Below are 15,746 nucleotides of genomic sequence, written 5' to 3' on the forward strand. Positions count from 1 at the left end.
TTAATAACATAAAATACATTTACGCTGTTAATAAATACATATATTTTTATGGTTTATGTTTAAAAATGTTTACTTGCAAAACTTTAATGCCATTATAATTTACTACCGCGTTACTGACACATGTTAAACTATTTTCTCGCCTATGCTAAACCAACGTTTAAATTTTTAGTAATATCAACGTAAAAGCGAATCATATACAAAAACCTAAAATTATCGCTGTATTGGCTTCATGTAAATAGTATCAATAAGCATGTGTACTTAAATTAACAATCATTCTATCACTAAGTTTGAGCAAGATTTGGGGCATTTTAATCAATATATACTTATTCTATGAAAAATTATAAAGTATGTCATGGCCTTTCCTGTGTCATGTTTTTTGTGAAGCACACCAACGGTACCGTCAGTACATATAACATTGATGATTTCGACTGGAATACAAACAGTAGTTTTATGTTTGAAAACGCGTATTTCAAGGCCTTTCTCTATGGACAACATATCAAGTTTTAACCTGAAGATTGTATCTGTATATGATATAACTGTATCGTTCTATATTTAGAAAAAATACATTATATTTCCTGGTTCAAGATTCTTCCTTATACATCCTTTTCCTTGTATATTGTTTAGAAATATAAAATGAAACTTTAGCTTCGCCAGTTGCAGCAAGCAACATTAATTCAAGAACATTTATTGCCACATTAGCCATTTCGGTAACCGAATGTTTTCATTTTGCAGATTGTACGAGTCTGTCATTCTCCCCTAGACCCCTAAGGTCCTGGTAACCACTTTAAGTCACAACGACACATGGGTTGATATAATGCTGTCTATTGGGTCTGCTTTGTTAAATATCATTATGAGAGGGCGAATTATAAAAATATGGTAAATATTTTTTTGCGTATGCAGTGTTTTACTTCACATGTACGTATTATGCGTATCTCGGCCCTAGTGAGACCAACATGTAGAACAGACTTGATTTTTTCCGCAATGTCAACAACTTGAATGCATTACATTTCAATGAACAATATTGTATTTGACATTGAACTTCATGATAAATCGGATATCGAGGTTTGCATGTGAAACTAGTGTTAGTGATGTTTTGTTTAAATATTAAAAAATATCCTTCTTTTAAATAACTTTTTCCAAACGTTAACAATTAAGTAAATAACTGTTTATTTGGTCGAACAGTGGATATGCAGAATTGGTAAATGATTAAACTACAAACTAATCTGAGCGACAACATTTCGACAGTTTTCAGTTGAATAATTTAATGTTTGCTCAACGTTTTCACACTTAAGGAGCCAATAATATGTGCAACCTAAGTACGTATACGTCCATGAATGCATTACATTGAGACATAAACACTTGTTCAACACACTTGTTTTCGTCTTCTTTAAGGTAGCGCACCTCTAATGGGCACATATCCAAATATAATCTAATTAATTATTTTCTTAATCAGCATCATTTCACTGTACTACATGCAAATTTGTAGGTATGCTTTCCATGCTTTTTAAAAAAATATACCGATTTTTTCAAAACCACCCCCACGCTCGGCTTTTGTCCAGTTTATTTTCACCCCTATAAAAGTTCCATAATTCATTCAAATTTCCAAATATGGATGCAGTTGGTGTGTACAGATGCTGTAAAGGTGTTGTAAAGGAATATAAAGAAATTGGCAAAACGATTGATTTTATATTTCGATTCCTTCTTCCCATTTTGAAAGCGATGATCCGTAGAAAAACGTGCAAAACAAATCGGTCGAAACCACGTGCAGTGGTGAGAAAACCGGGTATACACATACCTGAGAAAACACATACTTATATTGACAGTTGGGTGGCAACTAGTAAAACAACTATTAACATTAATCAGCAAGAGATCGCACTAAATCACATAAATGACCACGTAGAGATATCATCACTTACCCTATTTCAAATATTTTCCAGCTGAAAATCGTCCCCCACACGTCTTTTTTAGTTAATTTGTATTGTTTTTATGGAGCCGAAGTGCATCTCACAGAATATCCATCCAACTTCCGTTGTTTTCACTTTCGTTATTAAAAACTCCGTTTAAAAGAATTATTTCTACTTTTAGATTGTTAAAGCGATGTATTATTATATATTATCAATAGAATAGTATACCGTGATGAATTGAACGGAGTTACGTATCGATCTTTCTGTCAGTCTGTAAGCGTACTATTTTATGAGCAATAATTAAGTACATGTGATTCGACAACGATTGTAAACATTGGTGAAATGCTTCTTACATAGTTATTCTTTTGAGTGTGTATGAGGTCTGATCATGCAGTTTGCAAACATCAACGGAAAGATTACAATCCAATGCATTTCTCATCGTCAACCGTTTGGAATGTCAATTAGGCGATGAGTGAGTTTTTAGCAGGGTTCTATTTTATTAATTTAAAAATGGCTGCCCCCATGGTGATGAAATGACATATGTTCGAGTTTTGATATTTCTAGATATGTAAACTTTTTTACTATTTAAGCGTAACTTGCCCTCGCCAATGTCGATATTATTCACTTGTTATATAATTTTCCGCCGAAATACGTGGAATAAACATGATTCAGATTTTTGAAAATAATGTATATTTTAGTGTTAAAATCGCCTTGTATTTTGATTGATTTTGTGGATGTTATGACACGTTGATGTACAAAATTGGTAGCAGTTTGAAGGAAAAAAATTCCTTTAAAGCATATATGTATACATTTTCAATGTGGCACTCTTCCTTTAGTCAAATTTGAGTTCAATGCTAGGGGTCCCACATTTTTCAAAATGAAGCCTCTACATGAACCTTAAAAACGCTTCAAAGAAAAGAGCTATTGCCTTTTTCCAATGTATGTATGTATGTATGTATGTATGTATGTATGTATGTATGTATGTATGTATGTATGTATGTATGTATGTAAGTATGTATGTAAGTATGTATGTATGTATGTATGTATGTATGTATGTAATGTATGTAATGTATGTAATGTATGTATGTATGTATGTATGTATGTATGTATGTATGTATGTATGTATGTATGTATGTATGCATGCATGCATGCATGTATGTATGTATGCATGCATGTATGTATGCGTGTACGTGTGTTGGTGTGTGTATCTAGATTGTAAATAAACACAGAATATTATATGAACAAAATTTTATTGAGCACTTATATACGTTTTTATAAACTGAATTAACCTGAGAAAAAAATAGAACCATTCTTTTTAAGACAAGCATTTTGAACAATCATGTAAACAATTCATTCACAAGATAATAAATAAGAAAACAAAACCAGATTTATTGATTACGTCAGATTGCGTATACGTCATTATACATCCATAAATAGGATCATTTCAAACAGATTTTCTTAAATATCCGTAAAACATTTTGTTGCTGAATAGAAAAGGTTATGATAAATGGGAAAAAGCATTGTTTTAATACTCATAGTTACAGGGTTAGTTACTGACCCGATATGGTTTTCCACAGAACCGTATATCCCGTATCGGGTCAGTAACTAACCCTGTAACGATTATATCAGGCCAACTACTTTCAATCTCATCAAAGTAACAAGGACAAACAATGTTTTTTATAACAAGTAGCCCCATATAGTCTACTGACACCATATTGAATATATGGGGTCAGCATGTGACAACTGACTACTGACACCATATGGGGTCAGCATGTGACTACTGACACCATATAGAATATATGGGGTCAGCATGTGACCACAAACAGCCAATGAGCGAAGAGTATTTTGTAGATGGCCTGATATAGTACATTGCATTACTTTTTACGAGTACTCTCATGCAGATAATATAAAATCTTAACATTTGCTTAAAAAACAAATGTAAAATACTAAATGAAATTGGTACTTAATGGATTTTTTAATGTGTATAAATTACAAACGAAGGAGTATTCTTTGATGAGGTAGGGAAATGATTTCCTGATATACGTAAACAATTGAACAAAAAGCTTAAATGCCACCGTAGAGTTAAATTTATTTATAGGCCAACAAAACATTTGCTGTAAAATCATAGTGTACTTACAATCACATCTTGTAGATTCAGAATTTTTATTTCACAGGGTAGATATTTACATAAAGTGGTCCTTTTTTATTCAAAATTTGTTAAAAATAACAACAGTTTACCAAGGTGACATTGTGATTTGATTACACTAAATTTTATAAATAAAATAAGAATGTCTTCAAAGATTTAAAACAAATATATCCTATAAATTACCAAAAATATGGGGAAAAGCTTACATTTACGTTTTTCAAAAAACATAAAAACAAGATGTGTTTGTGAAACACTATGTCCCCCATATATTTGACCTTTGACCTTGAAGGATGACCTTGACCTTTCACCACTCAAAATGTGCAGCTCCATGTACATGAGAAGTTGTTGCGCAGTAATAGTGTAAATATATTAAATGCAAAATTTTGACCCATATATTTGACCTTGAAGGATAACCTTGAACTTTCACCACTCAAAATGTGCAGCTACATGAGATGCACATGCATGCCAAATATGAAGTTGCTATCTTCAATCTTGCAAAACGAAGTTAAAGTGTATATTAAATCAGCGATTTTGACCCATATATTTGACCTTGAGGGATGACCTTGACCTTTCACCACTCAAAATGTGCAGCTCCATGCGAAACACATGCATGCCAAATATGAAGTTGCTATCTTCAATATTTCACAAGTTATGGAAAATGATAAAGTTTGACATAAACCAACAAACCAACCCACCAACCAACAGACAGGGCAAAAACAATATGCCCCGAAGTATGAATGGGGGACATAAAAACATTCAAAACAAAACAAGTACATATCCACAATTTCTAATATATATTTCAATAAACCTAGAATAGTTTCCTTACCAATCTTTTGCCACATGGATGCTTGAGAATTGCTAAATTTCTTTCAAAAGGTCTGTCTACACATGTAATTAAAAGCAAAGAAAGTCATTCCATAACAGAACATGAAATTGATGCTAATATCTACGATGCCAAATGTCATCTTTATTGTCTGATATACGTAAGATTTTGGTGCAAAACAACCTCTTAAATACAAGTAAATTAACAAACATACCGGTATACAATATGGCACAAAATTAGCTGTATTAGCCCAAAGGGGGGCAAAACATAAATTGAACCTCAATAACAAAAAAAAAACAACAAGATGTGTTTGTGAAAACTATGTCCCCCCATATATTTGACCTTTGTCCTTGAAGGATGACCTTCACCTTTCATCACTCAAAATGTGCAGCTCAATGAGATACACATGCGTGCCAAATAACAAGTTGCTATCTTCAATATTGCAAAAGTATATATTATATGAGTAATTTTGACACATATATTTGACCTTTGACCTTGAAGAATGACCTTCACCTTTCACCACTCAAAATGTGCAGCTCAATGAGATACACATGCATGCCAAATATGAAGTTGCTTTCTTCAATATTGCAAAAATTATGGCAAATGTTAAAGTTTGACGCAAACCAACAAACAAACCAACAGACAGGGCAAAAACAATATGTCCCACACTATAGTGGTGGGGGTCATAAAAAGGTACACAAAAAGTAAATTGAACAATAATTATTAACATTGCAGATAAAAAGAAGGCACTGCAAAAAATTCTACATTGCAAATTAATAAGAGTTGTCCCACACGTTGCATAAGCATAATTTATTAATTCAGTGGTAACATGATTTCTCTTAGACTGAACCTGGTGACCTAGTCTTCAAAATGAAGTGACCTTGATTCATTTTCGGCTTAAATAAGTGGTATCAAGGTTTTTCTAAGATCTGACCTATCAATGCACGTGACCAAGATTCACATCTAGCCTAGAAAGCGTCCAATTGAACATTCTCACAAAGTGTAATCGAGATCAAGGCATAAGTGTGGCCTTTACAATAGTAAAACTTTTTTTAAATATTATGTTTTGGTATTGTAACCTAGATTTTTATGCATGTGACAAACATTTAAACTTAGTCTAGATACACATGTATTGTCCTCATCAACATTATCATCATGTTTCGTTACTATTTAATCATTAATGTGGTCTAAAAATGATTATAAGATTTTCCTAGGATTTGATCTGATGACCTAGCTTTTGGACATACATGACCAAGATTCACTAGGCCTAGATATTGGCCAGATTATCTCTCTATCAAATTTCATCAAAATTGGATGAGAAATATTGCCCGTCAAATGGCAACAATGAGAAATATGGCCTCTCTAATTGCAACAATCAGAAATATGGCCTCTCTAATTGAAACAATGAGAAATATGGCCTCTCTAATTGCAACAATTAGAAATATGGCCTCTCTAATTGCAACAAAGAGAAATATGGCCTCTCTAATTGCAACAATTAGAAATATGGCCTCTCTAATTGCAACAAAGTGAAAAATGGCCTCTCTAATTGCAACTATTAGAAATATGGCCTCTCTAATTGCAACAAAGAGAAACATGGCCTCTCTTATTGCAACAATGAGAAATATGGCCTCTCTAATTGCAACAAAGAGAAATATGGCCTCTTGAATATGGCAACAATGAGAAAATTTGCGTCTGAATGGCAACAAGCTGGAAGTTGACACCACAAGGTGAGCAAAAGTAGGAAAAAGGAAGGACAATATTAAAAAGAAGAAAAAAGTACTGGCAATTTTTTTAGAGGAATAACACTGCTCGGTTGACAGCCTGTCTTCTAAACGCATCGACCTTCGACTAGAAGAGCTTGATGAATTCGGAGACCTTATAACTGCTGGTCTCAATGCCAAGTTTCTTGCAGACAGCATGTGCTTTTTTTCGGGCCTCATCAATGGTGGGGGCCCGGACAGCAATATTTGCGTATGGCTGCTCGTAATCTGTTTTGTCGCACTGATGCAAGAGGTCTTCCTCGCTCTCCAGCATGGTGAAGATGACTTCGCCGCGAGACTGCATACCCTCCAGTACCATCCGGATCACGTTGTCAAGAATCACGTGCTTGTGCAGTGACGGGATCAGCATCACGCCCATGATGTACTCGGAGGGGGGAAGGAGCCGGATGTATGGGCGAACGCCGCACGAGACCATCAGCGCACACTTCATCAGATCAATGTGGTAGAGCCTCTTAACCCAGTCGCGGATGTATAAGCTGCCAGTGCGTGCATTGATGTCTATCAGCTTCGGCCCTGTGTGCGTCATCTTCATCTGCACATTGAAGACTCCGTTTGATAGACCTGGGGTAAAGATTTTATACAGAATTAGACAAAACAGAGCCTGAGAGTACTGTTGAAGACTCCGTTTGATGGACCAGGGGTGATATTCCAGAAACATCTTCTTTTCTTAAATAATTTCACTTTAGTTCAAAATAACAATGTTTCGTATTTCTTTACTTAATAAGATAACACGTGTTATTTTGGTATTCCTAAAACAAGAGCACCGCATAATGGGTGCCACGCTCGGCTGCGAAAGCTTGTCAGATTATTATTTTTTAGAGGTCACAGTGACCTTGACCTTTGACCTAGTGACTCAAAAACGGGTGTGACGTGTAGAACTCATCAAGGTGCATCTACATATTAAGTTTCAAAGTTGTAGGTGGAAGCACTTTGATTTTAGAGCCTATGTTAAAGTTTTATATTAGAGGTCACAGTGACCTTGACCTTTGACCTAGTGACCCAAAAATGGGTGTGACATGTAGAACTCATCAAGGTGCATCTACATATGAAGTTTCAAAGTTGTAGGTGGAAGCACTTTGTCTTTAGAGCCTATGTTAAAGTTTTATATTAGTGGTCACAGTGACCTTTACCTTTGACCTAGTGACCCAAAAATGGGTGTGGCATGTAGAACTCATCAAGGTGCATCTACTTATGAAGTTTCAAAGTTGTAGGTGGAAGCACTTTGATTTTAGAACCAATGTTAAGGTTTTAGCCGGACGCCTACGGCAGACGGCTGACGAAGAGCTGGCTATGACACTACCTTGGGTTTTCTCCGATAAGAGCTGAGCTAATAACATTGGCATAATGATGTTATTTAAATGTATATCTTGATGCCAATCTATTACAATAGAACAAGTGACAAAATTGTCACAAACCCAGGTTTTCAATAAAACATGCATGCCCCCCATATGGGCTGTCCGTTGTAGTGGCAGCCATTGTGTGAATACGTTTTTTGTCACTGTGACCTTGACCTTTGACCTAGTGATCTGAAAATCAATATGGGTCATCTGCGAGTCACGATCAATGTACCTATGAAGTGTCATGATCCTAGGCTAAAGCGTTCTTGAATTATCATCCGAAATTCATTTTACTATTTCGGGTCACCGTGACCTTTGACCTTGTGACCTCAAAATCAATAGGGGTCATCTGCGAGTCATGATCAATCTACCTATCAAGTTTCATGATCCTTTGCATATGCGTTCTTGAGTTATCATCCGAAAACCATTTTACTATTTCGGGTCACCGTGACCTTGACCTTTGACCTAGTGACCTCAAAATCAATACGGGTCATCTGCGAGTCATGATCAATCTACCCATGAAGTTTCATGATCCTAGGCGTATGCATTCTTGAGTTATCATCCGGAAACCATTTTACTATTTCGGGTCACCGTGACCTTGACCTTTGACCTAGTGACCTCAAAATCAATAGGGGTCATTTTCGAGTCATGATCAATCTACCCATGAAGTTTGATGATCCTAGGCGTATGCGTTCTTGAGTTATCATTCAAAAACCATTTTACTATTTCGGGTCACCGTGACCTTGACCTTTAACCTAGTGACCTCAAAATCAATAGGGGTCATCTGCGAGTCATGATCAATGTACCTATGAAGTTTCATGATCCTAGGCCCAAGCGTTCTTGAGTTATCGTCTGACAACCACCTGGTGGACGGACCGACCGACATGAGCAAAGCAATATACCCCCTCTTCTTTAAAGGGGGGGCATAATAAAAACAAGTCTGATAAAGGGAGACAACTGCAACTCAAAATGTGCATTGCTATCGATTGTTAATCACAATTGACCAGTTGCCAAATTATCGATCGCTCCGCCCACATAGTCACGTGGTCTAGTGATTAGAAAACTCCGACAAGCAGATCGCAATTATAGCGGATTACGTGAGGGAAATTCTATATTTGTAATGATGTATTATGCTCTTTTCTATAATATAAATTATTAAAGCCGCACACTAAACTAAACTGCTTTGTAAAACGTTAATACAATCATAAATACTGTAGAGAGAAATGGCGTAATCAAAATAAATGAGTTAAAGGCAGGCTATCAGAAACATTTCTTATACATATCATATAGGGAGTTGATGAAAAATCCGTTGTAAAAATGAGCATTTATTTCATATTGATTTTGAACTTGTATTCAACCGTCTGACAGTGAACCCGGTGGCTATTCATATATAATTTTGAAAATATTTTTATTAAATGCAAATGACATATCCATATCATGATGGGTTTTTTGTTTATTAAAAATGTTTAGATCTTTGTTTTATTGTGTTATTTTTAAAAAGACACCGATTTATTTTATTTAGATATAAATAAAATATTGATTGTAACCATAATTTAATACAGGCCTAATTTCGTGGTTTCATTAACAGATAGTCTAATATGCATTTTATTTCATTTATGTTTAATGCGAACCTGTTACATTTCACTATCAAAAAATGAAATGTTGGTATTACGGTGCTGTTCACGACTATTCGAATTGAATACATTTAGCATATTATGCATTTGCTTATTTACAACAAGATGGCCCTTATATGTTAATTTCAATTTTCACATTTCTCCCCGTATCAATATATGTTGTATTCGAAATGTTGTTGTTGTATTTAAGCCGTACATTTTACACTTGAAGTCGCTTTAAGCTGGCTAAGCCGCGTTGAAATCACCTTTTTGTTGTTTTTACTTTAGTTAAAACAATATTTAAGTTAACAATTTATAATGATTTCCCTTGTTTATGATCCACAGAAAATAAATATATAATAGGAAATCATTTAAGTAATTAAATAGTTTTCTTTTCTTGTGTACAGTACCTAACAATGCCTTAATGTTCCTTCATTCTGAGATCCACGCAACATACTGTTATTTATTAATCATCGACAATTACGCCGAGATTAATAAGCACGTGTGGCAATTATTATGTTGCCCAAACTGCTTAATAATATTGTGCATCAAACGGTATAACACGTTTTATAGAACACACACCTGGTGTGGTTAAACTATTTATTGTGTTTGTTTTCTCATTACTAGTTCATATGTTCAAGAAATAAAGATAAAATAATAACCTTTTATAAAGTATGTATAGCACCTACAATTTTGAATAATGATCGAACAGTAATGATCATGCATTTGATATAAAATCTGTGTAAACTCTTAAAAATTACGTCCATGCATATGTACAACACCCTATGATTGTCGGACAAAATGGCGGCCAGATAAGCGTTGCTGAGGGGTGTGTGCAAAATCGATATCTGATTGGCTGATCGAAAAATGTGGGCGGAGCGATCGATACTTTGGCGACTGGTCAATTACCCACCTTGTTTCAAAATCAATCTGTTTTTTTACCTAGTTTCTGACCTGGCATGACCCATATTCGAACTTGACCTAGATATTGTCTAGATACAACTTCTGACCAAGTTTCGTAAAGATCGGATGAAAACTATATGAATAAGAGAGCTGACAAGCTTGTTCCGCCCGCCCGCCAGCCAGTCCGCACGCATTCGCCAATGTAATAACCAGTTTTTTGCTTTGGAAAACTTGGTTAATAAAACACGTAGGAACATTTCCCAATTTAAGGATAAGAAATAAATTTAACTTAAGATGCTTCTGGAATACAACCCCTGGGGTTAGAGACTTGATGCAGTGTTAGACAAAACAGAGCCTGAGAGTACTGTAGTCCCTACAAAAAGAAACAGTTATATGATGATTAACACACCTCTTATCACTTGAAACAGATTCTTAAAGACCTATGATTAATATCCCCTCTTATCACTTGAAACAGATGCTACAAGGCCTATGATTAATATCCCCTCTTATCACTTGAAACAGATGCTACAAGACCTATGATTAATATCCCTCTTATCACTTGAAACAGATGCTACAAGACCTATGATTAATATCCCCTCTTATCACTTGAAACAGATGCTAAAAAACCTATGATTAATATCCCCTCTTATCACTTGAAACAGATGCTACAAGACCTATGATTAATATCCCCTCTTATCACTTGAAACAGATGCTACAAGACCTATGATTAATATCCCATTTTATCACTTGAAACAGATGCTACAAGACCTATGATTAATATCCCCTCTTATCACTTGAAACAGACGCTACAAAACCTATGAAATTATTATCTCTGTATGTTGATAGTCAATATAAGAACGACCATGTCCTTGAAGGCAGCAACAGGATTCTTGTGTCTCATATGCATAAACATTTGTTCTAATTTCAGTAACACTTCCATCCCAAGATATGATTGGGACAAATCTTCTGACCAAGTTTCATGATGATCAGACAATAAATGTGGCCTCTCGAGTGTTAACAACGTTTTACTATAGCCATAGAAGGAAAAATGCCCCTGGCAGCCATGTTTTTCAACCAACCAGAACCATTTTTGAACTTGTCCAAGATATCATTGGGACAAATCTTGTAACAATCCATGTCAAAATGAAAGACTTTAGAACAATAAACTAGATATATATGAGCATCGGTTATGCAGATCATACCCTCTTATCCGGGCAATGCAAAAAGCAATATTACTTTCATATTGCATTTTCCTCATCAGTAACAGAATGTATACAAGAATTGTAGATGCATAACTTCTAATCAATGAAAGGTTAAATCATTATATATGCACATGGTATTAATCATATTATGAACCAATAAATATGTTTTATCTACTCTCAAAGGATATAACACATATGCTGTAATTTCGTACAGGGTCTTACCTATCTCTGAAAGGCACTGGAATGCGGCAGAGACCATCTGGGCCTGTTTGTCCACATTCAAAGCGGAGGGCATCATGGCCGAAGTCTCTGTGGGAAAACATACAGGAGTTACATATAGGTCATACAATGTTATCGCTGGCATGTGTTTCAGACTAATGGCTCTATACGTTTTTATGTTGAAATTTTAGGAATCATTATTAAACTTGGCTCTACAAGAAAAAACACAAACTTAACACTGTTTCAGTATGTAACCTCTGTTATACCTACAGCTTCTTATTAAACAAGTTTTTATTAACAGATTTTACAAGCTTTCAAAGGTGTTTTTTTCCTAATCAAACTGTACTCATGAACTTCTTTGAAAAATGTTGAAAATTCAATACAGATTGTAAAAATATAGAAGAAAACAAAGTTTATTTGCCAGGCAAACTGATTTCATGAAAAACGTAAGTGGAAAACAAATAGCGAGATAACCATTTGTAAGTGTAATTATTTACAAAAAAATCAGAAACAATTAAGCTTTTATTTAAAACCATGAAAGACCAACCCACCATAAAAAGATAAGTGTTTTTTTTATATTTGCATTTGGGGAAAAAATTGGGCTCCATCCCAATATCAAAAGGTATATATTTTTTCAAAATGACTGAACGAAATTCCCTATTTAAGGTTTCAAAAAAATAAAACTTTAAAAAAAAAAAGAGCAATATTAAGTGTATCACCCTTTCCCACTTTTTGAGTTAAACCTTAGCAAATATAATGTTTGAGGTCGCCGTGGCGAAGTAGATATGGTGTCTGCCTAGCGATCGGGGGGTCACGGGTTAGATCCCCACTGTGGGAGCATTCTTTAGATCTCCCCCATAGACACCAAGGAAACAACTCAAGAGCGTTTCCTATACGCCTTAGGATTGTTATGCCATCGAGCTTAAATAAATAGGTTTACAAAAATAAAAATAAACAAGACTATTGCCAAGCAATATATGTCCCCTACCAGCTCCACCATTGTCAGTTTTTTTAAATATATTTGTTGCCAAAGCAACCAGAATTTTTGACGTAGGAAGAAAATGAAATGAAGTGCATAATGCTCATATTGCCATCTATCCATTTTTCAAGTATCATAAAACAAGAGGGCCATGATGGCCCTAAATCGCTCACCTGACTAACCTTGCTAAATCAACTTAAATTCTATCAGACCCATATACAATCCCAAGCCAGATTTCATTAATTAATACATTCTGACAAAATTTCATTAAGATGTGATGAAAAATGTGACCTCTTTCATCTACACAAGGTTTTACTAGAATTGGCCTCGTGACCTAATTTTTAACCCCAGATGACTCATTTACCATCCAAAATCAGATATCAAGATAAACCATATTTCATTAAGATCAGATGAAAACTATGACATCTATTGTCTACACAAGGATTTTCTATGATTTGACCTAGTGACCTAGTTTTTGACCCCAGATGACCCAAATACAATCCCAACCCAGATTACATCAAGATAAACATTCTGACCAAATTTCATAAAGATTGGATGAAAACTGTGACCTCTATTGTCTACACAAGGTTTTTCTATTATTTGACCTAGTGACCTAGTTTTTGACCCCAGATGACCCAAATACATACCCAACCCAGATTTCATCAAGATAAACATTCTGACCAAATTTCATAAAGACATAAAGATTAGATGACAACTGTGACCTCTATTGTCTAAACAAGGTTTTTCTATAACTTGACCTTGTGACCTAGTTTTTGACCCCAGATGACCCAAATACAATCCCAACCAAGATTTCATCAAGATAAACTTTCTGACCAAATTTCATACAGATTGGATGAAAACTGTGACCTCTATTGCCTACACAAAGGTTTTTTTATTATTTGACCTCGTTTTGACCCCAAATGACCCAAATACAATCCCAACCCAGATTTCATCAAGATAAACATTCTGACCAAATTTCATAAAGATTGGATGAAAACTGTGACCTCTACTGTCTACACAAACAAATTGTTGATGGACACACGCACGCACAACGGTCACATAAGCTCACCATGTCACTTCGTGACAGGTGAGCTAAAAATATGAAGAACTTCTAAAGTTATCATAGGATCCAGAAAAGTGTGACAGACAGACAGACTCACAGAGCGCAAACCATAAGTCCCCTCCTGTGAATCTTGTGGGTTGAGAGAAGATATGTTGCCAGTAGTTTATATAAATAGTCATGAAGTCTTGGAATAAACTGTATCTAAGTTAAACAAGAGCTGTGTTGGTGAAACACAATGCCCCTTACTGCGCTTTGAAGCCGCACAACAGCTATTTGAGAGAAAAATGGTAAGTCCAAGGTCCATTACTTCGTAAACAAGGTTATATTTTGAATGTTAAGGTCACAGTGACCTTGACCTAGTGACCTAAAACCATGTTTGATTGACCTAGTGACCTCAAACCATGTTTGATTGTAGATCTCCATGAGATGCATGCACATGTGCAGTTAAAAGAACATAGACCCAAGAGTTTTCATTTTATGAGCAAGGCTAAAATTTTGGGACAGACACACACATATAATGACAGATAGACAGACAGACAGACAGACAGACAAACAGACACAGACAGACAGACAAACAGACAGACACAGACAGACAGACAGACAGGCCAAAAACAATATACCCCCTGATCATTCCATCTGGGGGCATAAAAAGGGCAAACTTTGGCCATTTTTTAACCATGATGATAAAAATTGAGCACATAAAAGTTCATATCATAAGGAAAATGGTTAAATGTTGTTTATTGAAAAGTTTCAAACGCCTGTTGACATGACTGACAAACAGATGTCCATGGTGATTCCAGAATACCCAACCTTCCATTACTGTACTTACCAAATAAAACACCCATGACCCTTGTTATTTGGTAAGATATTTTGGTAATAGTGTATATAAAAATTGTGAAATCCTTTAATGTGTTAGTTGAAAAATTAGGATAACTTTTGTGTTTAAGGTTAGATGATAAAAAAACATGTACAACTTCATATAATTAGGAACACTGCTAGCAAATTTGAATGTCATATGTTGAAAAGGTTATTAGAACGTTTTAAGTCTACGGACACATGTTCAAAGGGATTCCAGATTACCCACTATATCTTTGAAGCTGAGAGTACATAAAAAAACACATCTACAAATTGTAGACAGCCACAATGTGGGGCCAACGTCGAACACAAACACTGCAACATGGTTTTCTTAATGAACAGTCGACCTCTTCCACAAATAATGAAACTTATCAACAAAAACCCCTACAAGTATAAGACGGCAAGTTTGTTAAGCCTTTAAAGGTAACAAACACATGCCTGACAGTCTTTTTTCTAGATGACCTATTTTTCCTTAACAATAACCAACTGCAATGAAACATCTCACCCATATAAGACGGCAAGTTGGTTGGACTAATGTCTGTGATCAAGGCTGCAACAAGCTTCATCTCGAACATAACAACATCAATGGTGTGGTCTGTTCCCTGAAGGTGTTCCATGAGGACCATGGAGTTACTGAAACCCAGGCCGATACCGTGGTAGTCATTGTTGATTCGCAGCGTGTTGGTGATGTACCCATACTGGTTGAAAACATCATCTTCACACTTCACCATTTTCGTCCCCACAGCGCAGGAGGCGTAGTCCAGCTTGAGAAGTGCTGGAAAACTCACACTGAAAGAAGATGAAAGTGTTTACTACCGTTAAAAGTTGGGCTAGTAAAGAGATAAAACAAGAGGCTCTGAAGGGTCCAAAGCGCCTCACCTGAGCCCGCTCGCCGACATTCGCCAATCTAATAACCAGTTT

General features: G+C 35.5%; 1 protein-coding gene across 3 annotated transcripts in view; it reads right to left on the reverse strand.

Moving 5' to 3' along the window:
- LOC127840179 (carnosine synthase 1-like) overlaps positions 1-15,746 on the reverse strand; it is a 214,085-nt gene that overhangs the window by 124,201 nt on the left and 74,138 nt on the right. For 2 of the 3 annotated variants that reach the window (XM_052368674.1, XM_052368673.1), the window contains exons 15-17: positions 15,331-15,614; positions 11,932-12,018; positions 3,138-7,215 (exon numbers count right to left, since the gene is read on the reverse strand). In XM_052368674.1, the coding sequence (XP_052224634.1) occupies positions 6,722-7,215; positions 11,932-12,018; positions 15,331-15,614 (865 nt within the window). In that variant the 3' untranslated portion in view covers positions 3,138-6,721. Of the gene's footprint in view, positions 1-3,137; positions 7,216-11,931; positions 12,019-15,330; positions 15,615-15,746 lie in introns of those variants that run through there. The other variant, XM_052368675.1, reaches the window with a different exon arrangement.

This window comes from Dreissena polymorpha, chromosome 7, assembly GCF_020536995.1.
Source record: "Dreissena polymorpha isolate Duluth1 chromosome 7, UMN_Dpol_1.0, whole genome shotgun sequence".
NCBI classification, from domain to species: domain Eukaryota; kingdom Metazoa; phylum Mollusca; class Bivalvia; order Myida; family Dreissenidae; genus Dreissena; species Dreissena polymorpha.